The sequence below is a fragment of the Simochromis diagramma genome, unplaced genomic scaffold, assembly GCF_900408965.1.
Source record: "Simochromis diagramma unplaced genomic scaffold, fSimDia1.1 OVJJ01000456.1, whole genome shotgun sequence".
Classification (NCBI taxonomy): domain Eukaryota; kingdom Metazoa; phylum Chordata; class Actinopteri; order Cichliformes; family Cichlidae; genus Simochromis; species Simochromis diagramma.
The window spans coordinates 1,132,591-1,158,600 of NW_024387186.1; the positions used below are offsets into that span (position 1 = coordinate 1,132,591).

Here is a 26,010-nt window from a genome sequence, read left to right on the forward strand (position 1 = left end):
TCAGCCGATGTCTCACCGCAAACACAAAGTCCAAATATACCCATGTCCTCGAGACACATTTACACAGCAGATTACTGAGCGTGCTCAGCAACCACGAGGAGGACGCTCTCAGAGCTCGGAGGACAGCTGATTTTGAACAGGACCCTGTCCCTGTGAGCGGCAGCAGGGCTCTGATGTGAAGGAGAACAGCTCCCCCTGGTGGACATTTGCTGACATCACCTCGGGACCTTGGGCTGCTTCCATCAGGCTTATTGATCATCAGATTTATTGATCTTTGTGTCATTTTTCGGCACATTTTCTGGTTTTATTTCACTTTTAAAAAGACAGACGGGTGTTTCAGACGGGTTGAGCTTCACTAGAATTCGGCCGATTTATTTTATGGGACCAGCAAATTTGCATCAAACTCATTGATTCAAAACTCAAAATCATCAGCATGTGAAACACGAAGCTCAGGAGATGTTGCAGACAGGACGTCAACTTCCTTTCTAAGCGATGGGGCGGGGTCTGATCAACGAGCACGCCTCACTGAACTGACCACAGAGGTAGGTAGGGACCACACAGCACGCAGCAGAGGGCCGCCAATGACCCGCCAGCCACCTGACACTGGTTACCCTGCTTAGTAGTAGGATTTACAGTAATATTACCTGTGTTCACATATAGTATCTGTGGTATTACAAGTAGTATGACCTGTGTAGTATCTCTAGTATTTACAGTAGCATTACCTGTGTACATATATAGTATCAGTAGTATTATGGACGATCCGGGGGTTTCTCTGTGAATGTCATGTTCCCGTGGCAGCGTGGTCGCTGCTCGCTCAGATTTGAAGTTTCGTTTGTCGCTGTAGAAGTTTTCTTCCCACGCAGAGTGAACAGCGGACGCTCATGTTTCTGTCACTTTTTACAGAATCCAACTCAAAGTAATGGGATTACTTCCACGCTTTAAACGCTGCATGGTCGTACTCTCTCCATCACACCATGTGATCCATTGTTGATCTGCACACGTCTGTTACCACGGACGCCGCACGCTCGTACGTCACTCATGAGACACTGACAAACAAAATCACGGTTTAGTAACGCAGTAACGCTGCGTGCTTATGGGAAAGTAACAGTAATCTAATTACTTTTTTGCAATAGTAATCCCTTAGTTTTTTCAGGTAACGAGTAAAGTAATTGAATTACGTTAGTACTCATCTCTTATTATAGGTGATATTACCTGTGTAGTATCTGTAGTATGTACAGTAGTATTACCTGTGTACATGTCCACCAGAGAGTCCTGGAGCTCTTTGCTGGGTGTCGTTGTGGGCTGACTGGTCTCTTCTGGACTTTGTGATCTGGTTTCCCTGGAAACACAAATACACGCTATCAATCACCGCTGTCATAGTTGCCTGAGGTCGGGGGATGGAGCTAAATGCAGCCAAACAGAGAGCCACAGGGAGCATCACTCAGGGAACCAGAGTGACAGGGAACCCTTTTTCCTTTAGTTTTTGTTTCAATAGAGACACATTTGAACAGCACACCTACCTCAGCACTGGAGAAAAAAAAACCTGCCCACCACACCTGAAGCCAGGTGACTGTCCACCAACTCAAACATTTATATTGTGACCTGCAGCAGCAATAAAAACTGATTTACAGGTTTGATGGATTTTCTACTGATTTATTGATGTTATTGGTTCATTTCTTAGAGCAGCTCAGAGTGACTCGTGCTTTCTGACCTTTAAACAGGAAGTAAAGTCTGATTAATGGTAACAATGTCAGAGGTAACGAGGTGACCTCCATCAGGTAAAAGAACCTGACTGGTCATTCCTGCGGTGGATTCCCTTGGTAATCAATATTCTCTCCACATGAATCGTTTCCCTTATCAATACACAGAGCACAGCTAGCCCCTCTCTCCCTGTCAGCAGCTCCAACAGCCAATCAGATGGCTCCTTCATGATCCAAACCTCAAGGCGGCGCCGCCAGTCCCTGGAATTATTGCTCCAATACAGGTTTAACTTGAATTCAACTTTTACAGTTAGGCGTTCAACTCTGGACCTAATCACTAGATTATCACTTATCAATTACTGATCGATCAGTTCAGCCTGTCTGACAGATTATTGATCACCGATCAGACAGTTCTTACTTGAGTTGGAGCTGCAGCTCATTGATCTTCCTCTTTGCCCTCTGCAGAGCAAACTGAACATCTGCCACTCTACGCGACGCCATCGCCACAACTTCACCTGCCTGAGAGCATGCCTGAGGTCTCCGTGGTAACCAGGTAACACATCGAGGAGGAGCTGAGCTGTGATTGGCTGACAGTTATGTGAAGGTTAAATATTGATAAGGTCACGGGATCGGGTGACTCGAGAAAAACAGGATCTGTTTCACAGTGATGTCACAGTGAGGCCTGCTCTGATTGGCTGTGTAAAGATGACACAGTGAAGCCACATATTTCTTAATCACTTGTGTTTATTGATTATTTGTGAGTTATTGGCCTTCGGCATCTTGCAGCAGTTTGTCCAGCAGGGCAGTGTCCACACGGTGCTTCATCACAAACTGACCATTCAGGTGGAACACAGGTATGTCCCACCTGTACCTGTCCCACCACAGCCGGTTCTCTGGGAGGCTGATGTCCACCTGCTGCAGGACCAGCTGACGCACACACACACACGCACACACACACACACACACACACACACAGGTAAAATACGTGGAAAACATACAGACTTTCTTATCAATACTATTGTGAACATGGCAATCAATCACATCCCAGTCTATCAATAACACATCATATATCAGCCTCGCAGCCATCACTGATCAATCAGTAATGTCAGTTCAATTAACTTTAAACTTTATTAACAACAGTTTTATAACAAGCTTCTCACCCGGTGTCTGAACGGCTGCAGCTGCTCTTTGGCTTCATCACACAGAGGACACGGATCCTGCAGAAAAATGTGAACTTTATTGCTATTTTCCCCCAAAAGCGTAGTAATAATACGTAATCTGACTGGTATTCAAAGGGTATAATATCTGACTTTGAATTATATTTTGGTTTTAGAAAATCAAGTCAATGAAAGTAGAAAAATGTTTTAATATATATGAATTTTATAGCATTTTGTAAACATAAACAGGGTGTGGACATTTTTGGCCACGAACAAGCTGAGAGGGAGTTTTGTTGTTTTTCTGTCACTGCACAAAAAAAACAAAGATGCATAAAACTCATTGATACTTTTAATTATTGCTATGCATCTAACCTCCACCATGGTTAGAAAATAAATCAGTTTGCATGTATTATTTAGAAAAAAAAAATGGTGATTTTATGCTTTTATCCTTATTTAAATCATTAAAATTATGTGATTTAACTGGTATTTAAAAGGGTTAAAATTCTGAATTTGAATAAAATTTAGATTATCATGAACAGCACTGATGCTAATCTAAAAATTCAAGTCAAAAAAAGTGGAATTTTTTCTTAATATATATGAATTTTATAGCATTTTGTAAATGTAAACAAGGGGTGGCCATTTTTGGCCACGAACAAGCTGAGAGGGAGTTTTTATGTTTTTGCTCTCCCTGCACAAAAATAACAATGCATTATAATCAAGGTTGATGTGAATCAATTACATGCCCCAGACTCTACTATTAATAATACAAGAAATTTCAGTAGCAATGCAATTATATAAAATTGTGAGATTTGAGGTTGCCTTCCAGCTAGTGCAGTGGGCAAACAAACTGGTGTTTAAAGGGTTAAAAAGTAATAACTATTTTATATTTATGAAAAGAACTGAAGTTAGTTAAAAGCTTTATGCAGAAAAAAAAATGGCAAAAAAAAACATAAAAATAATAAAAATTACAGACCTAATCTGTTGGTGGCCACTTTTGGCCACGAACAAGCTGAAAGGGTCGTGATTTTGAACAAACCCAGAAGTCCAGACGCTTTTCTTTCCAAGCTCCTGAGACTATGATGTTAATGTATTGAACAGGTGTGGACGTTACCTTGGTGAAAAGTGTGAGAGTGGGTAAAGTTCTAGTGGAAAACAGTCGGAGCTGCAGAGCTGCAGGTCCACAGAAACTCTTCATCACAAACATTTCATCTGAGAACACCAAGAGAGACACAGTTACTGACCTGCATGCAGCTGGGCCTTCAGAGAGCAAACACGTCCTCACAGAAACCAATCACAGGTTCAGCAGGCAGCGCGTTTGTGCACGCCACTGTCCTCCACGCTTTGGCATCATTTCGGCCAATCGTGCTGCATCTCAATTTTCATGAACGACGCCGCTTACAGCTGCACAGTCACGCCAGTCTTTTGTATCATTTCAGTGATACATCAGTGCCAAGTCTCAGAGTACTGGGGTTACTCAGGTTATTACTCAGCTTACTGAAGTTACTGAAGATACTCAGATTACTCAGGTCACCCAGGATCAGAAATGGGCAGTAACGCGTTACAATTAAGGCATTACTGTAATTCGATTATATTTTTTTAAAGTAACCAGTAAACTAAAGGATTGCTATTGCAAAAAAGTAATTAGATTACTGTTACTTTCCCATAAGCACGCAGCGTTACTGCGTTACTAAACCGTGATTTTGTTTGTCAGTGTCTCATGAGTGACGTACGAGCGTGCGGCATCCGTGGTAACAGACGTGTGCAGATCAACAATGGATCACATGGCGTGATGGAGAGAGTACGACCATGCAGCATTTAAAGCGTGGAAGTAATCACATTACTTTGAGTTGGATTCTGTAAAAAGTGACAGAAACATGAGCGTCTAGGGCTGCTCAATTAATCGAATTTTAATCACGATTACGATCTGGGCTTTCAACGATCATTAAAAATGACTGAGCCAATTATTAGCCCCTCCCTCCCTCATGCTTTACTCTCGCGCTGCTCCGTGTGGTAAATCGAGCGCACCTCTCTGCATTTCGAACACGCATCACAACAATTAAGAGGACCCGAGGGAAGCTCTGAAAGCTAAGCAGAAGTTATTTGGAGAGGAGAGTGACTGCCGTTGGTTGAAAAGCGAGGTAAAAAAAAAAACTTCAGTGGTGTGGAAACATTATGGGTTCGCGTTTATAAACTTTGCTATGGTGTAGTAGCTGCACTACAGAGCAACACTGCAAAGTTCACTAAACATAGATGTTTACATTTTTCATTTATTTCTTATATTGCAAACATTTGCACTGTTATCAGTATTTGCACACTGTTTTATATTATTTTTTAAAGTCATTATTCAATACTTTGTTATTGTTAACCCTTTAAAGCCGGTCAGAGCAGCACGCTCCGTTTTGTGTAACTATTTTTAAATCCCTGTAGAACCTGAACCGCGTAAGCTAGCGCAATAATTTTTTTTGCATATGAAACCAGAGGAGTTGTACTTACATCTTATGCCATCAGCTTGTCCTCTGTCACGGTTTGCTTCCACATATAGCTTTTCAAAAATTGCATAAAAAGCACTTGCAGGAACAAAAACAATATTCCAGACACACGTTTTGCCGATCCGATCAGCTGTTCGTGACACTTCCCACATTGAAAAAGACGTCAACGCGAACTATCGCGTTTCCTGCCTGAAACCGGAAGTGACATCATTTTCGCGGAAAATGTAGTTTTTTACTTGTAGGCTTCAAAAGCCTATACTGGTGTTTTTATAAGTCATGTTTGACTTTTCTGAATAGTTTCTGGGATGCTTAGAACTCGAATTGCACTGCTGGAAATGGTTTATTTTGATGCACCTGCTGTTTTCTTTGCAAATTTGCATGATAGGATTGTTTTTTTGTTTTTCCTGCAGTATATAAAAATTGCTGTATCTCCAAAATAAAACTATGAAGACACTCAAAATAAATTTCCTGTTGTTGTAAACTATTTTTTGCAACTTTTTTGTATTTAAAGTTTTGAGGGATAAACCTCTTAAATTTCTCCAAGTAGAAATATACAGGGAGTGCAGAATTATTAGGCAAATGAGTATTTTGTCCACATCATCCTCTTCATGCATGTTGTCTTACTCCAAGCTGTATAGGCTCGAAAGCCTACTACCAATTAAGCATATTAGGTGATGTGCATCTCTGTAATGAGAAGGGGTGTGGTCTAATGACATCAACACCCTATATCAGGTGTGCATAATTATTAGGCAACTTCCTTTCCTTTGGCAAAATGGGTCAAAAGAAGGACTTGACAGGCTCAGAAAAGTCAAAAATAGTGAGATATCTTGCAGAGGGATGCAGCAGTCTCAAAATTGCAAAGCTTCTGAAGCATGATCATCGAACAATCAAGCGTTTCATTCAAAATAGTCAACAGGGTCGCAAGAAGCGTGTGGAAAAACCAAGGCGCCAAATAACTGCCCATGAACTGAGAAAAGTCAAGCGTGCAGCTGCCAAGATGCCACTTGCCACCAGTTTGGCCATATTTCAGAGCTGCAACATCACTGGAGTGCCCAAAAGCACAAGGTGTGCAATACTCAGAGACATGGCCAAGGTAAGAAAGGCTGAAAGACGACCACCACTGAACAAGACACACAAGCTGAAACGTCAAGACTGGGCCAAGAAATATCTCAAGACTGATTTTTCTAAGGTTTTATGGACTGATGAAATGAGAGTGAGTCTTGATGGGCCAGATGGATGGGCCCGTGGCTGGATTGGTAAAGGGCAGAGAGCTCCAGTCCGACTCAGACGCCAGCAAGGTGGAGGTGGAGTACTGGTTTGGGCTGCTATCATCAAAGATGAGCTTGTGGGGCCTTTTCGGGTTGAGGATGGAGTCAAGCTCAACTCCCAGTCCTACTGCCAGTTTCTGGAAGACACCTTCTTCAAGCAGTGGTACAGGAAGAAGTCTGCATCCTTCAAGAAAAACATGATTTTCATGCAGGACAATGCTCCATCACACGCGTCCAAGTACTCCACAGCGTGGCTGGCAAGAAAGGGTATAAAAGAAGAAAAACTAATGACATGGCCTCCTTGTTCACCTGATCTGAACCCCATTGAGAACCTGTGGTCCATCATCAAATGTGAGATTTACAAGGAGGGAAAACAGTACACCTCTCTGAACAGTGTCTGGGAGGCTGTGGTTGCTGCTGCACGCAATGTTGATGGTGAACAGATCAAAACACTGACAGGATCCATGGATGGCAGGCTTTTGAGTGTCCTTGCAAAGAAAGGTGGCTATATTGGTCGCTGATTTGTTTTTGTTTTGTTTTTGAATGTCAGAAATGTATATTTGTGAATGTGGAGATGTTATATTGGTTTCACTGGTAAAAATAAATAATTGAAATGGGTATATATTTGTTTTTTGTTAAGTTTCCTAATAATTCTGCACAGTAATAGTCACCTGCACACACAGATATCCCCCTAAAATAGCTAAAACTAAAAACAAACTAAAAACTACTTCCAAAAACATTCAGCTTTGATATTAATGAGTTTTTTGGATTCATTGAGAACATGGTTGTTGTTCAATAATAAAATTATTCCTCAAAAATACAACTTGCCAAATAATTCTGCACTCCCTGTATGTAAAAAAACAAAACAAAAACGATTTTCAATTTTTTTGTAGTTTATTGCACTTGTTTGCAATTAATGTAGTTACTATGGACTTAATACATACATATTATTAAAATATGAGCTATAACAGTTGTATTGATGTATAGCAACTTGAAATGCTCCCACAAATGGCACTACAACATGTAAAAAAATAACATAAGCTCTGGTGGACTTGGTACTATGGTAGGTCTTAAAGGGTTAAATAAATATCGTCAAATAATCGTGATCTCAATTTCAGTGAAAATAATCGTGATTATCATTTTTGCCATAATCGAGCAGCCCTATGAGCGTCTGCTGTTCACTCTGCGTGGGAAGAAAACTACAGCGACAAATGAAACTTCAAATCTGAGCGAGCAGCGAGCACGCTGCCACGGGAATGTGACATTCACAGAGAAACCCCCGGATCCTCCCACTGACATGACCGCTGTGGGCAAACCTCCACCCGCCCCACTCCTGCTCAACAGCTGACAGTAGATTTAAGAGCTGCTGAGTCTTTGATTTTATTCATTTTCTGCTGTGTTTTACTTGCATCTATTTGAAAGAGTGCAAACACAAAACGTGATTTTATTTTATACGCTGGAATATGCAGAACATAGCTTTAAATGTTAAACATTTCTTCCCGTCAAAGACAGTTGAAATAATTTAATTCGTGCTTGAAGCATAAAGTTAAAAGTTTAAATTGATTAAAACAATTTTAAAAAGAGACTTTTTCATTTGATTACATTTTATATGATGGATTATACAGAAAAATAGAACTGGGCTGAAAGATCTATGACGTTATTACGTATTCAGGTTGTGTATCAAGTTTTAAAAAGTAACTAAGTAATGAAGTAACTAATTACTTTTGAAAATAAGTAATCAGTAAATTAACTGGATTATTTCTGGTGAATTAATCAGCAACTAGTATTTAGTTACTTTTTTCAAGTAAATTGACTCGCACTGCTCAGCATACTCAGGATATTCTGATTACTCTGAATAGTAATATTACAAAGGATACTCAGATGGAAACTCTGCATGAGAACACTTTCCTGAGAATCTCAGCAGTCGTCAGCTTCATCATCTCAGCTCATGATAAAGTTTTTCCACATTATTTTAGTTTGCACGCGCACGCACACATTAGCATTACAGACCAATCAGCTGCCAGCGCGTCACACAAACGCCTCACTGACAGTTACACCTGTCTGACAGGTAGAGCCTGTTCCTTCCTGTCAGCTTTTAAACATATTTATTCGTATTTTGTTTTTACTTTGTTGTTTTACTTATATATTTAAACACACACACACACACATACACGGTTGTTGTTTTTTTTTTTGGGGGGGGGGGGGGGGGGGGGGGTTACACACAGATCACACACCGTGCCGCTTTTTGTGTTTATTTTTATTTTATTTTTTTCGTGAAATCATTTCTAAAGTAACTCAATCGCTTGTCGCCCTTTCAAAATAAGAGCCTGTTTTCTGGTAACCTTAATGCTATCTGTTAGCCTGTTGGCTCCCCGGGGCTCTACGGGTCTACAGCTAGAACCGAGCTTCACTTACCGGGTCGGGCCTCGCAGCCCCGCTGGGTCCGGGCCGGTGTTCTGGGGTCCTTCGAGTCTTTGAGGTTCGGTTTGAGCCTGAAGTCCGGAGCTGAAGCACAAACTCTTAGCCGCTTCTTTTTCTGCGGATAACGCTCTCTTCTTCTTCTATGCTTCAAACAAAAAAAAAAATCAACGAGCCGCCGCAGTTTCCTGTGAGCAGCGCCACCTGCCGTCCTCCTTTCCTCCTCTAAAAAAATCAGTTTATCTGGCCTTTTAATGTTTTTGTGCATCACTTCCAGTGAAGACATTTAAATGGATAATCTCGTCATCCTCCTACAATCTGTATTTATCCGTGTGTTGGAGTTGTAGTACTCATCTAGTGCTTCGAGTGGGTAGTGTCTCACACATCACAGCCTGTCCACCCTCTCCCTCGACCCCACGGAGGATGCCATCACCCTTCACACAGCGCTGAGCTATCTGGAAAACAGGAAGATGCTCAACACCAAACTGGACCACCTTCAGATTCCCTGATCCTGGGATCCAGAGAATAACCTGAAGCTGAACATCCTTAAAACCAAAGAACTTATAATGGACCTCAGGAGGCACAGACAGGTCCACTCCCCCCCTCATTATAAACGGAGAACGGGTAGAATCTGTTTCCACCTTCAGGTTTCTGGACACCCACATCTCCCCTGATCTCACCTCCGACCTACAACACCATCGCCGTGGTAAAGGAGGCCCAGCAGTAGCTGCACGTCCTCGGTGTCCTGAGGAAGAAGAACCTCAAGGAAGCCTTCATTTGTCACATGCAAGAGGGAGAAAGTGGGAACGCCTTCATCAAGAGCCAGATGAAGACCTGGACCAGGACCTGCTGCTGGCCTTCTACTGCTCCTCAGTGGAGAGCGTGCTCTCCTGCCTGGTGTTTGGTGCTCAGGGGCCACGACTAAGAACAGGAAGGCAGCAGAGAGGGTCATTAACACCACCCAAAAAAGCACTGACTGCCATCTGACACCCCTGGATGGCATCGCCAGATCCTCCTGTCTCAGGTAAACCAGTGAACTGCCCACCGCCTGTTGGACCCTCTGAATTCAATTCAGTCAGGTCGCACACCTCCAGACGAACAGCTTCTTCCCCTGGGGGAAGACTGTTATTCCCCCCCCCCCTCCCCCGACACACATTGCACCCTGCCCACCAACCAATCTGAGCCGTGGTGTGACCCTCATCACTCAGGTCACTCGCACACAGACTGTTCACACCAAGTCTCTTCTACCTCAGGATATTAAAGTTTGTTGAAACAGATGCTGGAGCCTCTTTTTGCCTCGGTTTGTCTTCACACACATCGGTGACCCACACCTGTGTCAAAGATCGAGTCGCCACTGTGGACCCCGAGACATCAGTGACAGCAGCAACACGCAGCAAAACCGTCAAGTGACATCATGTGGCTACGCTATTATTTCACAGGCAGAGAGTTCCTTTATTGATGACCTCATCAGTGACGATAAAACAGGAAGTCTCCGCAGAAAAACTTCACAATAAAACAAGTTTGTTTTCTGTCAGTTTTATTTTCACACAAACATTCAAAACTTTAAAGTGTGCAAATGAACCGAACGACTCGCACGAATTCTGTCGACGCTCGGAAACCCACCAAGGCCACAGAGCAGCCAGTCCGCACCGCCGGGCTCTACAGGAGTCTGCTCTTTATGTAGTTTCATCCGGTCTGATCAGGTTTTCGGACTCCTCTGTGGCTGTAGTGGATTTCCCAGCATGCCTCTGTAAACGGGTAATAAAAGGAAGTAAAGCTCGATGCACAGCATCAGTAACGAGCAGCAACAACGTCCTCATAGTGGCGGCCATGTTGGCTCTGAGTTCTGTCACCACGGTGACACGGAGTCATTCACCCCCCCACCCCCACACACACACACACACACACACACACACACACACACACAGTTTTGTAGTCCACCAGTCAATAAAGTTCACTCTGACTGGCTGCTTCCTGTCTCTTCTTCTCCATCTTCTTCCATCTCTGATCCTTCCCATCATCCTTTGCTCTGCCAGGTGCGCACCGGTCACACGGTCACAGGTCAGGAAGGTCAGAGGTATCCACGGTAACCTGCCGGTCAAACCAATCACCACAGGTTAATTCACTGATCGCTGAATTTATCAATACATAGGTGGGGTCTGTAACCCGCAGGACACGCCCCTCACCTTGATGAAGATGGTGTCATCTTTAATGTAGGTCCCCGTCTCCAGGACAGTCTGCGACACGAACAGCGGGCAGCCGGACGCGATGTTCATCTCGGCCACTGGACGGCGGAAACTGCTGCTGTTCGGGTCCGGTTTGAAGGCGTCGCCCAGGTGCTTCCTGGAGGGACCCTGGTCCATCAACATCAGGGTCACCTGACAGACACAGACCGCATCAGAACACGCTGTTCACGCTTCTGCGGTTAATCACACAGGAAGTGAGGTGTACCTTTTGTTTGAAGGGCCAGGGCAGCAGGGCATCGTACTCGCCCCTCATCACCACAAAGAACAGCGACAGGTGCGTCCCCTTGCCCATGCCGTCTCCGTTCAGGTAAACTCGAGCACACATCTTGTAACCGAAGTATCCGGTGTAAAACGGCTGCGAGTACAGCGACAGCGTCTTCGCTGCCACCGCGTCCTGTTTCCGCCTTTTGTAGTCGCGGATCTTCCAGATTAGAGTCCCGTTGTAGCTCGCCGTCTCCAGCACCTGGAAACGCAGGTCCATGTCAGCCAATCGGATCTCGTGGACGCTCAGCATGTCGTCATGGCGATTCAGCTGAGTCTCCAGGGATGCTGCAGAGAAGAAGACGTGCACCGGGAGTTATTGATTATCAATCGACAAACAGCCGTAGCATGCCCTAAACCTTTGGTGTCTGAGACTACAGCCCGTCCCCAGACCCCAACGGCGGTACAGAGAGGCCGTTCTAACCCAGTGTGTGTGTCGTGGATCCGGATCCGCCACGTCCACCTTGCTCCAGAGCGGCGAGCCTCGTCCGTACGCTCTCCAGCGTTCCTCGCAGGCTCTCCACCTCATCTCTGAGCAGACGGAGAGAATGCAGCTCCAGCTCCACCTCCAGCAACTTCTCTGAGTGAGAGCTCATTAGTTTCTGTGGAGAGAGCACAGATTAACGTGATGAGCGTGTCTGTGGACAGTGGGAGGAGCCCACGCTGTCAAGAAAAAACCTCCACCAGCAAAATGGCGGTACCTGCATGGTGGCGAGTTTCTGCTCCATCTGCCGGTTCTTCTCCCTCAGCTCCTCGTTCTGGTTCTCCAGCTCCGACAGTCGGCTGCTGAGCGCAGGAAGCACCTTGTACCGCTCCATCAGCTCACCTTTCACATCTTCCACCTGGAAGCAGAGAGCGCTCAGGTGAGCGTGCGCCGCACCTTCTGAGGAAGATGTGAAGTGTTTTACGTGCCACCGTGGTTACCTTGTTCTCTAACGACAGGTTCCTGTTTGCCATCATCTTCAGGTGTTCGGCTGCGAAGGTGGACTCGTGCTGCCTCATGTCCTGGTTCAAACCCTGAAACACAGCACACGCAATATTGCAGTACATGCAGTATGAAGTATTAATACAGGTGTATAACTGCAGTACTGTGGTACATGAGCCACAGGTCTGCCACACGTTTAGTGAGAATGATGATGAAACTACCTTGAACGTGCAGCCGTAGCGGTGGAACTGACAGCTGACCTGAGCTTTGGGACAGTCATGCTGGTGACCCGAGAGCTGAAACAGCACAACATCAATAAATCAATAGATCGATCTATCACTGCGATCGGAAAAGCTGAAAGCTGAAGGGTGCGAGTGATCCGGGAAAAACTGGGTCAGCACCTCGCTCCGGGGCAGGGAGGCGAAAGAGCAGTGGTTTGGACACATCACGGGGAACGCCGGACAAACCGTATCTTTGTGTTTCTGAAAAAAGTTTTTAAAAACTTAATTTTTCATAAAAATCACCAAAAAGCAAGAAAAAGAAGCCAAACGCTGCCCGCGGCTCACCTGCAGGTCTGTCAGGGGCATCTTCGTGCTGCAGAACTCGCAGGTGGTTTCTCTGTGTTTGCATTTCCAGCTCAGGTGGTCGGGAATCTCCTTCCTCATCATCCTCTCCTTACACTTTCCCAGCGGGCAGGGAACCTCGAAGAACGGACACACGTTCAGGTGGTCCTGCAGACACACAGGTGAGGCAGGTAAGTCAATTTCTGCTGTATGCAGAGCAGCCAAGCAGAGAGCGGGATTTTCAGGTACGTGTGCTCACAGGTATCTGCTGCAGACTCATCTGCTCCTGACAGCCGTTCGCCTCGCTGCGGCAGTAAACCTTCAGCGACATGATCTCCCGGTGGCAGCAAACGTCTTTGAAGATCTGAAACACAAAGCACAGCCCGATCAATCACACAGCCCGACGAGTGATCACAGATTGCTCAGTAACTGATCGGGAATCAATCACAGACCAGTGGGGCTGTCAACGTTAACATGCGTTATCCGTCGCCAGGATTAACGCGATTAAAATTTTAACCAAATGAACCCATTGGAAATGCCTCTCTCAGCGTATTTGGGGCAGTTTGTACAAAGTTGGTCCATTCTGCGCTCCAGATGGCTTCATCGTGTTAAAACTTTATTCGTAAACACAGATTAACAAATGTTAACGTTGACAGTCCTACTGATCAGTCAACAACGTGATCTCTGCTGTGATGTCATTTCCTGCCCACCTTGTCTCTGAACAGTGGCTCCATGTCAGCCGGACACACCGGGTTTGGACGACTGCAGGAGAGAGGACACAAAAGTTAAACGCTGACACCTGCAGGGTGGAGCAGGAACTCAAATCGACGCAGTGTTTCCCCTGAGTGGGAGTGGCCTGTCTCACCTGAGGATGTCGCAGATGCAGCTGTTACAGAAACGGTGTCCACACTCGGTCTGGCGGGGCTGACACAGGACCAGCCTGCACGCCTCGCAGCAGTATTTAGCTTCTGGAGTTTCTACAAAGTGATCTCTGAAGCCGCCATGAAGAGGCAGGAAGCCTGCGGGCACACCTGAACACACACCTGAGGTCAGAGACGCACCTTACCGAACCTGTCTTCAAAGAGGATTCACACCCTCCTGGCTTCAAAGGCCTGACTGGGTCTTAAATAACCTTAGCCAATCAGATCAGCCGCCGTGTGTGAATCCTACCTAACGAAGATTTTTTTTTGAAACTCGTTACCTTGCTGAGCAGTGGGCTCACTGGAAGGCCACAGATTGGCTGGGCGGTGAGAGGGCGGGGCTGCCGAGAGGGGCGAAATAAGGGAGGGTGCCACCTGCTGGAGGGGAATCTGCACCTCCCTGCCGTCAGCACTCCTCCCCGCGGACATGACCTGAGGAAACATTAAAAGAAACATTAGAACCCAACAACTGAGTCCAGTCTGCACGTGCTCAGTGGAGTCCAGCAAGGGGCGAAGGGGTGTGGCCTATAAATAGGAAAGTTGACAGGTCACATGTTAATTTAATTAGAACGTGCAGCGAAAACAGGTGAGAACAGGTGAAGGAGAACAGGCAGTGAGCTCAAACATGGGAGTTTCAGCTCCACTGGTTCAGACCAGTAAAACCAGTAAACAATCTGAAAACCTTCATACATGATTTCATGTGTCCAGCCTGAGCTCTTTCCAGAAGGTCTCAGAACTTCCACATCAGTCTTTGTGATGTCACAGGTCAGGTTTAACCATGTACTGCGGTGCGGCAGGTCATTCACGACGAGAGAAACAGCGACCTCAGCTCGGACGCTCGTGATGTCATGAAGCCCAGTCGCTTTTCTTTCCAAGCTCCTCAGATTACCATGACCTGGTACCTGAGAACCTTCACAGATATGTCAGAGTGAGTGTCCAAAGATCAGTTGGTCTTCCTCCAAACATCTCAGACTCAGGTAGGTCCTTCAGGTGGACCCTCGGGTGAATCCTGTAGCTTCTGGCTGAATGTCACGGGAACCCCGTCTCCGACCGGTCAGCATTCACAGTTTTTCCTTTCGTGTTTTTGTGGATCCTTTAAAAGGGCCGATGCTACCTGAACCCTTGATGGGTCACCTGATGACCAGGTGGACGTTTGCGATTGAAGAATCACATTTTGGTCATGTTGGAACTCCTCGTGTACAGTGTGATCAGACATTTAAATATTACACTGACCTTTAACCCTCACAGCAGACGTCCGCCATGATGTTTGAGCAGCCCTGGACGAGAGTCCAAATGTTAAATAAAGGAAAAAGGTTCAGATACTGAACCATTAAACTGAGGAATGAATGCATTTCTCTCTCAGTTAAAAACATAAAGAGGATTTCAGAAAATTAACCTGTTACTCTGTTTTCTAAGTTCATGAAGTTGACGGTTGGATAACCGGCTTTAACTCCAGTCAGCTGCTCTGAGCTGACTGACGTGCAGTTTGGGATTTTTCCTTAAACATGTGATGTTTCAAAAACAGCCACAATGGAAATGACCTCAGTGTTCTGATACTCACTGCAAAAAAGTACTTCAGTACCACAGTATTACACTATTGCTGTATCACAGTACTGCAGTATTCTATTCAATTTTATTTATACAGTGCCAAATCACAACAACAGTCACCACTGTTCATCTGGACGTTTGACCGCTGCCCCGACAGCACAGACGGCCAAACACGCAGACCGAGAATCCCGGTCACGGATCGGACGCACGATGAGGAACAACCAGACTTTCCGACATTTGTTACAGTAACCTCGGTGTGCACGCGTGGTTTACCATCACTTCCTGCTGTTCGGCTCTGACGGGAAACCCGCCCACTGCAGCCTCACACACCTGACGAGCTACCTGGACGGTCAGCTGACCGTCCAGGTAGCTCGTCAGGTGACGTGAGATGTGCCTCCTCAGTGAGGCGGTGACGCTGGCGGGGTTTTGATCAGAAGTATTTACCTAGCTTATATTATGTTATCAACTCACGAACATTCAAAGAGCCGACGCATTTTCAAAACACAAACAGTGAAATCTGGTAAAAAAATGAAAGATTTGAACATTTGAATACATCCAGAAAGAGGATCCACACACTTCACACAGGAATTCTGGGTAATTTCAGAAGCATCGGGTCAGCTGACACATGAAAACCTGAAGTGAGAGCTTTCATGACCTCACACACAGCTGTGACCTTTAACCTCCACACACACACACACACACACACACACACACACACACACACACACACACACACACACACACACACACACAGAAACACACACTTCCTGTCAGGGATGCTGGGGACTTTTCCATTCACTGCATCGTCAACACACACACACACAGACACAAACCCATCCCTTTCAAAATAAAAGCCCCAAATGAGTCAGTGGCATTCTAAGGCTCGAGTTAGAGTGAAAGCTTGTCACTGATGTGCAATCTGGATCTGCCAGATGTGTGACATCACACCTACGTGTGTGATGTCATGCCTGTGGTTAACGGGTGCTGCGACATGAAGCAGGTGACTGCAGTCGTGACTGAGCACTTCTCAGAAAGAGAAACTGGAAGAATTCACTTCATCACAGGGGTTTTCCTCAGAGCAGCTGATGGAGGATCAGTAACCTGATGATAGCAGTCTGTGCCCAGCAGGGGGTGCCTGTGGAGGGGCAGGTGTGGACTGTACTCACGTGGGTTTATTCATTATCCCTGAAACAGAAACATCTGGATGACAGCAGATGTTTCTAAACCTGCAGATGTGCTTCAGCATTAACAGGACCTTCACACATGTCCCAGTTACCCAGTGCTCACCACCATCATCATTATCACCACAACCAGCATCATCATCATCGCCACTATCAGTACCATTTATTTAGATAGCAGCAAAAACACAACAGCAGCCATGTCAGGTGCTTTAATGGCCCTTTGTGAGCAAGCACTTAGCGACAGAGGGAAAGAAAAACGAGCTTTTAACAGGACGAAACTTTCAGCGGAAAGCGGCTCAGGGAGGGGCGGCCATCTTGGGGTGAAGGGAGGATTCTTATCATCGTCTGCTCAGCTGAACACACCATCACTAACACCCATGATCTTAAATTTTGACACGTATAGTGCTGCACAGCACCTGCCCTGCTGAGCAGCTTTTTCTCATGTCTGTCTGACCTGTACTGGAGAGTTCTGGGTAATGTAGTCAGACCCTCTGGGTGTTTTCTGGATTTTTCTGATCCCCAAATAATGATGATGACATGGTGTTAACATCTGTCTCGTCCAGGTGTTTCCTCAGCGGGATCCCATCAGGCCGCCGTTAAGACACTTATGGGTGACGATCAGAGGTCAACCTGAGAGCTCCTGCAGGCTCACCCTGGGTCACCTAACAAAACACGCTCCGCCCCGGGGTATGCTCAGTGTCAGGTTACAGGTGAGACCTTTGATTCAGATGTTAAACATCACAGGGTTTTATTCTCTCAGTGTCCCAATCTTCTCAGACCATCAGCGTCACCTGCATGTCCAGGTGTTTTCACCTGAATAATGGTTTGTTCTGTCAGCTGACGATCAGCTGCTGTCTCACAGGTGAGCTAAAGGTGAAACTAACCTGATAACCTGCATGTCCTCAAATGAGAAACCACCTGGAAACTCCACACCCGAGGTGGTCTGAGGAGTACTCTTAGTACTTTTACTGCCTTACTATCCTGCTTACTCTGACAGTACTTTGGTGTTTACAAATAGTAAACAGTAACTCCAAGTTCACGTGACCTCACACACACCTGTCCTGTTAACCTTCCCATCACATGTTATCGACACACAAGCCATAATCGATACCAGGAACTGATCCGCGGATCAATAAGAACAATAGAAGCAACAGACTGGGCTCGTCCTCTCTGTGCTCGATTCTTCAGGTCTGACTGTTTTTAGCTCTGCTGCTCTGATCAGGGCATCAATCAAGTTACCGATCGAATTATTGATTTTGTTACTGATCCGTTGGGCGCGGGTGTAAACAGACGGAAAGCCGACGCTAGCCGACGTTAGCCTGTTAGCTCGGTGTGATCGGTAACGGGGATTTTAATGTAAACACAGCTAGCTGTAGCATCTCCTCCAGCCCGCTAACACAGCTAACATGTTCCCGCTGCTCACGCCGAGTCTCCTGTCAATACCGCATCTCTGGTATGTCTCTACTGTGTGTCTTTATTCTGTTTCTGCTCTCTCGGACTCACATGAATCTCCTCCGCAGGCCACAGCTCCTCAGGACTCCCCGGGACCTCCTTCTCGGCGGTTCCTCCGCGGACTCTCTGCGGGATTCAAACCGTCAACCTGCCGCTGTGTCGGAGCCTCCGGGCCTGGGACGGACTCCTCATGGTCCGGTTTCGGGTTCAGGTTCTCCGGCTGAGTGGTTTGTGTGAGCAGACGGTGCTGGGATCAGTTCAGAGATCCAGCAGCAGGACGGGCTGAGCGCTGGAAACCCCCTCCGCTGCTTCCGCCCAGGAAATCCCCCAGCTGCCCGGAGCCTGCAGGGCGGCGGCGGGCCGCAGGGGGCGCTGCTTCCGCCACGTACAGTTTTCTTTATTTGTTTATCAGGCCTGTCGGGGTGAACGAGAAGCTCACAGTGGCGCTGAGATGTTAACAGGAACGAAAGGGCAGGGCAGGAGCATGTTTTAGTTCATTAAGTCAAATAATTTCAGTTTAGTGTTTTCAGCTCATTCTTGCTTCCACTGATGTGGGCTTTGACCTTTGCATTTTTACGTTTATGAACAACATAATCATTTAATTTACCAGAAAGTCCAAACTTGTTTCCTCTGTAAGCACTCATTACTGATGCTCTGATTACAGATGCCTGTAAAAATGTCAGGCATCTGTACTTTACTTGAGCAGCCTATTTATTTTTCTAACCCTTTTTACTTTAACTCCCTACATTTTTAAACAAATATTTGTACTTTGTTCTTCTTACATTTTCAGAAAAGAGACTCATTATTTTAAGTTCATCTATAGTTTATACTCAGAGATAACCTGGGCAGGTGAGTGCAGGTGCCGGTACTTCAGCATCTCGCTAGCTCTACGGAAGAGGAGCGAGCATAAAGGGAGTAACGTTTTTAAGTGTCAGGTAATTTGAAATGCAGTGTTTCTATGAGCTCAATAAACATCAGCAAACACACAAACTGTTTGTGTGCAGTTTGTCTCGCAGTGTGTTGCAGCTAAAGGGCCAGCTGACATGTAAGTCATCGTGTTTTTAAATCCATACATGTGACATTATGTTTTTCACATTGTGAAACCTGCTGCTAATCAAACTGAGGCAGACTGAGTTATTTAAAGGCTGCATGAAAATCCTCTGCAGGATAAACAGGTTAATTTGTACTGTGATGGTTTAAAGTAAAGAACAGTGTGTGACTGGTGCACAGTGGCTGTCTAATACAAAGACAGCATGAACAGCAGACTGTCAGTGTAGAGGATGGCCAACTGATGAAACATCTGCTCACATCTGGCTAAATCCAGGTATGTACATGCAGAAAGAGCAGCAGGTCAGCTGATCACAGCCTGCACACTAAGACAATCTGCTGGAATAGAAATGATTGTGAGTTTGATTATTTTCCCCACACTGAGACACTACAGCTGATTTTAGGTTCCCCACCTGCTGAATCCACTTTAACCCCTGACTGTACACATTTGCTGTTTAGAGGCAAAGTCTCCCTCCACAATGGAGGCAACAGGAAATAGAAACATATTTTTATTTTCCTTCTTTTTCTCTGCTGATGTTCAAAGACTGATTCAAGTTGAGTACATTTATTAGAGTAGAAATAGAAACTGAAGTAAAGTTTGTATTATCATTTGGTAACATTATTTATTATTACATTAATACATATATATCACAAACCCAAAACCCTGGATGACCAGCGAGGTCCGATCACTCCTCAAAGTCCATGACGCCACCTTCAGGTCAGGCGACAGAGCTCTGTACAGGGCTGCTCGAGCTGACCTGAAAAGGGGAATTTAAAAAGCCGAGACAGACCACAAAATAAACATCGAGTCCCAGCTGTCCAGCAACAACACACGGGAGGTGTGGCAGGGCATACAAGACATAATACACCACAGCGGCTACACTGTGAAAGTATGAATTCTGGTTGTGTTTACTGACCTCGAAACGATTTTATGTACACGGCGCTCGAAAATCTGTCAAATACTTTAGTACGACTTTGCTAAGCTACGAAGCCGCACCGCTTGATGGATTGTCGGAGCATTACGGCTATCGTAGGCAGGAGCCTCGCGGAGTGATACGTACTGTGCTTCAACATAATATTACTGTATTGTGTGTGTATAACCTCTTTAAGTTTTGTGGATATTTAGTGTGAATGCTTGAAAAGCATTCACAGTATTGTTCTTCTATTCTTTATTATTATTTTTTCACATTCCGTACGTTTTTTGGACTATCTCCTTCAAAACCGTTCAACTTAGAAAAACCATTCAAACACCATTAGATTCCTCTTCTTTTGGACATGTGTGCTTGTATTTTTCTCATTTTTAACATTTATATTTTTAAAGTTATTCAACTTTTTTCAACAAAAATTTCCCATGTATTTCAATGGAGAGACCCTTTAAATTTTCGTTCAACTTACTCCTCTTTAAACTGTATCTACTTCCACATACATTGACGTAGGGCCTCCATTCAAACTTTAAAATGAAGCCAAGACTATTCAACTTGTATTTATCTTTTCAATATCTATTATACTTTTTCTTCAGTTCCAGTTTAAGTTTCATGCTTTTTTTCAGCCGTTTCAGAGTTTATAATGGGTGTGTATGGGACGGAATGTTGGGGCTAGAGTGAGACAGCTCAACTGCTAGAGTGAGAGGAGGGGGGGAATTAATCTTAAAATCTTGTCTTAAAACTGCTGCTGTGTCCGCAACGTTTGCTCTACAGGTATGATTTTACCCCCAAAACGTAGCCATCGCTGTCTTCTTTCATCCAATGTGTTTATTATTGTAATAGGTGTTATGGTTCTTTCATAAATGTCACCAATGCACAGCCTTCTCCCTCCAACTCTTCCATAGACTCTAATGTTAAAAGGGCTCAGAAACTTTGTCTGAAAATCAGAAGCACAGGCTGTCTTTACACTGTCACCACGTCCATATAATAAATGGTAAATGGCCTGTATTTGTATAGCGCTTTTACTAGTCCCCCCTAGGGACCCCAAGGCGCTTTACACACCCAGTCATCCACCCATTCATACACTGGTGGAGGCAGCTACAGTTGTAGCCACAGCCGCCCTGGGGCAGACTGACAGAAGCGAGGCTGCTATATCGTGCCATCGGCCCTTCTGGCCCACACCAGTAGGCGGTAGGTGAAGTGTCTTGCCCAAGGACACAACGACCGAGACTGTCCGAGCGGGGGCTCGAACCGGCAACCTTCCGATTACACGGCAAACTCCCAACTCTTGAGCCACGATCGCCCCAAACTCCACAAGCATGAAAACTGAGAATTTGGTAGACTGGACATTGCTGGTGCACACCGTGAAAGAATTTTGTCAATACGACTTGTACTTTTCATTTGGGAACGATTTGTTTCGGGCTGAGTTTTCTGTTCATTTTAAGCAGCAGAGTGAGGCGCATGTCTGTGTGCGTGTGTATGGAGCCATTGGGTGCAGTCACTATCCGGTTGTTCAGTCTGACGTCACTAGCCGTGTCTGGGCCTAAACTCCGCTGCAGGTCCATATATCAAACGATCACTATGGCATTACTGAGAGTTGAAAAACTGTCTAAAGTCTTTCATCTTTAATAAAATGATCAGCGTTCTGCTCTACCAGGTGTAACAATTGAGTTTAACATCCAGGCATCCATGAAAACGGAATTTATGACATTTAACGGAGTTAGAAGTTAGCAGGGAGTTAGCTCGCTAGCTTCTATCTAAATACAATATAGCATGTCCTGACTGCGGGGTTTTGGAAACAAATTAAAACGTACAGCTCTGTTATCACTTCCAGCATAAATGAAGACAGAAAACTAAACAGCAGTGACGTTTGTAGGGTTACTGAAGTTGGGCTAGCTGGTATATAATGATGTGCTACGTGACCGCTAGCGACACAGCTATGTTAGCATAATATAAACAAGCTAACTTTTTTTTCCACTCGATAAAAGTTAACGTGAGTGTTCTCGGTGGTCAGGAACAAATGTAATCGCATGGCAGGATGCTGTAAAAGGACCAAACTTCAGCCAGGAGAACAACTGAGATAATCCATCCACAATATGAGGTTAGTCATTCATATACTGCTGCATGGGCTGGGCTGTAGTTACATCCTAAGGTTTTAAAAACTGAGCTTAATAAATGATTAGTGGTAATAAAAGCCGAGGGAGGTCAACAGTGATCACTGACTGTTTTAGGAGCTTTTTGAGATCAAATAGAAGAAAATACATAACATTAAACATGTTAACAACACAAAAGCCATATTAAACGCAGACTACTTTAGGCCCGGAAGTAGGATTCGTCGCTGTCATCACTGAACAACCGGATAGCAACTAGGCTCACACCTGCCTGCTTAACGAGCTCTCTCTCACTCTGCCAAGATTCATCTTAAACACTTCTCTTTCAACTGCTGCTGTGTCCACAGTGTTTGCTCTACAGCCATCATTTTACCCTCAAAACGTCGCCATCGTTGTTCTCTTTCCAACGCCGTGTCTTTCAAAGCTCAGAGATGTAAACCTATAAAAATGTGTGGATCCAAGTGGAGGGACCACATTTTAGTCATTCAGTGATTCAAAGAATATGACATTTTAATATTCATTCAGATAAATTTCCTTTTCTCATTTCTTAGGTTTTTCTAATTTACATTTTAAACATTTTCAGCTATTTTCCAACTTCTTCTTTGTGAACATCAACTTTCAAAAGTTCTGCACTTTTGTTTCCAGGTACTCTGTATTTTCCAGCTCATTCAACATTTTTAGCTTAATATTCAGTCATTAATTCATTTCAGTGCATACATTCAGATTCAAGCATTTACACTGCAGTTTCTTCAGAAAATGCACACAGTATACATGGTTATGCTGAGGATATGTCGACCAGTTTCCACTGGAAATGCCTTTTGGTTAAACTGTCAGCAAGGAATTTGCACTGTTACATTTTTATATAACTTTAATGCACATAATAAACAACTGCTTGTTTAAGTGAAAATACATTGATGGGGTTTTTTGCACTAATAAAGTTGTGGAGTTGTAAAGTATTTTGTCTAGTGTCAATTATATCGTTATCGCAAATTTTCAAATATATATCGTGATAAATATTTTTGGTCATATCACCCTGCTCTAGGAGCAAAAACACCATGAAGTCCAAAGAACACACCAGACAGGTCAGGGATAAAGTTATTGAAAAATTTAAAGCAGGCTTAGGCTACAATAAGATTTCCCAAGCCTTGAACATCCCACGGAGCACTGTTCAAGCCATCATTCAGAAATGGAAGGAGTCTGGCACAACTGAAAACCTACCAAGACAAGGCCGTCCACCTAAACTCACAGGCCGAACAAGGAGAACGCTGATCAGAAATGCAGCCAAGAGGCCCATGGTGACTCTGGACGAGCTGCAGAGATCTACAGCTCAGGTGGGGGAATCTGTCCATAGGACAACTATTAGTCGTGCACTGCACAAATTTGGCCTTTATGGAAGAGTGGCAAGAAGAAAGCCATTGTTAACTAGGGCTGCCACAAACGATTATTTTGATAGTCGACTAGTCACCGATTATTTTTGCGATTAGTCGACTAATCAGATCATCATCCATTGGACGTAAAACTACAGCTTATTGCACCAGCAGCATCTGCTCTTATATAACTATCATTAGCTAACAGCTTTAAGTGTTTAAGGTATGTGCTAACTAAAAATAAAGACAAGATGATAGTTTATTAAATTTTAATGAAATGCAGATTGTTTTGGTGAAGTTTAATAAACTCCTTGCTATCTAAAATATAACAGGACACTGGAGTAAATTCTGGAGCATCTCACACTTCTGATAATCAGCTGTCTGCTTGACGTTTATTCAGCTGTGTAAAAACTATAACTTTAATCTCAGCCAAACCGATTTACTCAGGAACAAATAAAACACTGATAAAAGACAAACAATAACATTTTAAGTTATCTAAGTGACTTAAACCCCGAGGCTTTCATTATTATATCTGGAGACTTTAATCATGCCACACTGGATTCTACTCTGGCTGCTTTTCACCAGTTTGTGAATTGTCCCACAAGGAGCAACAGGACAATTGACCTACTGTATGCCAATGTGAGAGATGCATACAGAGCCACCCCCCTCCCCCCACTAGGGAAGTCAGACCACAACCTGGTTTACCTACAGCCACAATACACACCCCTCGTCCAAAGGCAGCCTGTCACAACGCGCTCCATCCGGAGATGGACCCCAGAAAAGGAGATGCTCTGAGAGACTGCTATGACACCACAGACTGGGATGTGCTTCTGAGCCCACATGGTGAGGACATAGAGGGGGCGACACACTGTCTTACAGACTACCTCAACTTTTGTGTGGACACGGTCGCCCCCTTCCTGACACTAAGACACCCCCCTCCTCCAATCCCTCTCTCAGCAGCAAGACATCTTCTCCCCTCCCCTCCCCCCAAACATCTCCCCATGTCACAGTGGATCAGGTCAGGAGACAACTGAGGAAGCTTCGCCCCAGAAAGGCAGCAGGCCCAGACAAGGTGTGTCCTAGGATGCTAAAGGCATGTGCTGCTGAACTTGGGGAGCCGCTACAACGAGTCTTCAATCTCAGTCTGCGACTGGAGAGAGTGCCCGTCCTATGGAAGACATCCTGCATCGTCCCGGTCCCCAAAAGGAACCGGCCCAATGAGCTGAATGACTTCCGACCGGTGGCACTGACGTCACATCTTATGAAGACTCTAGAGCGGCTCTTCCTCAACCTCCTCCGACCACAGGTACAACATGCCCAGGACCCACTACAGTTTGCATACAAGGCGGGTGTCGGAGTGGAGGATGCCATCCTGTACCTCCTGCATAGAGCCCACTCACACCTGGATGGGGGAAAAGGCATGGTCAGGATCCTGTTTCTTGACTTTTCCAGTGCCTGGAAAAACTGAACAGGATGGAGGTGGACCCCTGCCTGGTGGCTTGGATCTCCGACTACCTCACCGACAGACCACAGTACGTCAGGCTGAAGGACATCACGTCTGACACAGTGGTCAGCAGCACAGGAGCACCACAGGGAACTGTGCTGTCCCCTCTTCTCTCCACCCTGTACACCTCTGACTTCTGCTACAACTCTGAATTATGCCACATTCAGAAGTTTGCAGATGACACGGCCATCATGGGGTGTATCTGGGATGATCAGGAAGAGGAGTACAGAAGTCTGGTGAGGAACTTTGTCTCATGGAGTCACACAAACCACCTGCAACTCAACACCTCAAAGACTAAGGAACTAGTTGTGGACTTCGGGAGGTCCAGAGAAGGTCCACTGCCGGTTCAGATAGAGGGGGAGGAGGTGGAGGTGGTCAACAAGTACAAGTACCTCGGGCTGTGGGTGGACAATAAACTGGACTGGTCATGCAACACAGAGCACCTGTATAAAAAAGCCCAAAGCCGACTGTACTTCCTCAGGAGGCTGAGGTCTTTTAACATCTGCAGGAAGCTCCTGAGGATGTTTTACCAGTCAGTGGTTGCTGGAGTACTTTTCTATGCTGTGGTGCGCTGGGGGAGCAGCACAGCAAAGAAGGACTCATCCAGGCTGGAGAAACTGATCAGGAAGGCTAGCTCTGTGGTCGGCATGAAGCTGGATACTCTGGTGACAGTGGCAGAGAAAAGAACACAAAAAAACCTGCTGGACATTATGAACAATGCTGGGCATCCTCTGCACACGGCCATTAACAACCAGAAGAGTCTGTTCAGTGACAGGTTGCTTCTCCCCAAGACAAGAACTAACAGACTTAAAAACTCCTTTGTCCCACACGCCATCAGACTGTTTAACTCCTCTCTGGAGGGGAGAGGGAGGGGAGACAGGAGGACAAAGGAGGGGGGAACAACTAAGCTGTAGTGCCTCTTCACTTCAC

At 45.2% G+C, this 26,010-nt stretch overlaps 2 protein-coding genes across 2 annotated transcripts in view; both read right to left on the reverse strand.

The window, feature by feature from the left end:
* mipol1 (mirror-image polydactyly 1) overlaps nt 1-9,133 on the reverse strand; it is a 42,377-nt gene extending 33,244 nt beyond the window's left edge. The window contains exons 1-3 of the mRNA XM_040049746.1: nt 9,030-9,133; nt 2,861-2,917; nt 1,248-1,339 (exon numbers count right to left, since the gene is read on the reverse strand). Of these exons, the coding sequence (XP_039905680.1) occupies nt 1,248-1,339; nt 2,861-2,898 (130 nt within the window). The 5' untranslated portion in view covers nt 2,899-2,917; nt 9,030-9,133. The remainder of the gene's footprint in view (nt 1-1,247; nt 1,340-2,860; nt 2,918-9,029) is intronic.
* Nucleotides 9,134-10,552: 1,419 nt separating this feature from the next.
* Nucleotides 10,553-18,290, reverse strand: traf3 (TNF receptor-associated factor 3). The gene is made up of 14 exons (XM_040049744.1): nt 18,180-18,290; nt 14,229-14,379; nt 13,893-14,058; nt 13,738-13,789; nt 13,287-13,391; nt 13,031-13,195; nt 12,866-12,946; nt 12,686-12,760; nt 12,464-12,556; nt 12,241-12,381; nt 11,964-12,141; nt 11,484-11,827; nt 11,219-11,410; nt 10,553-11,123 (listed from the first exon to the last, which is right to left on the reverse strand). Exons 2-14 carry the CDS (start codon nt 14,374-14,376, stop codon nt 11,088-11,090), a joined length of 1,776 nt encoding a protein of 591 aa, XP_039905678.1. The 5' UTR covers nt 14,377-14,379; nt 18,180-18,290; the 3' UTR covers nt 10,553-11,087.
* Between the last annotated feature and the right edge of the window lie 7,720 nt (nt 18,291-26,010).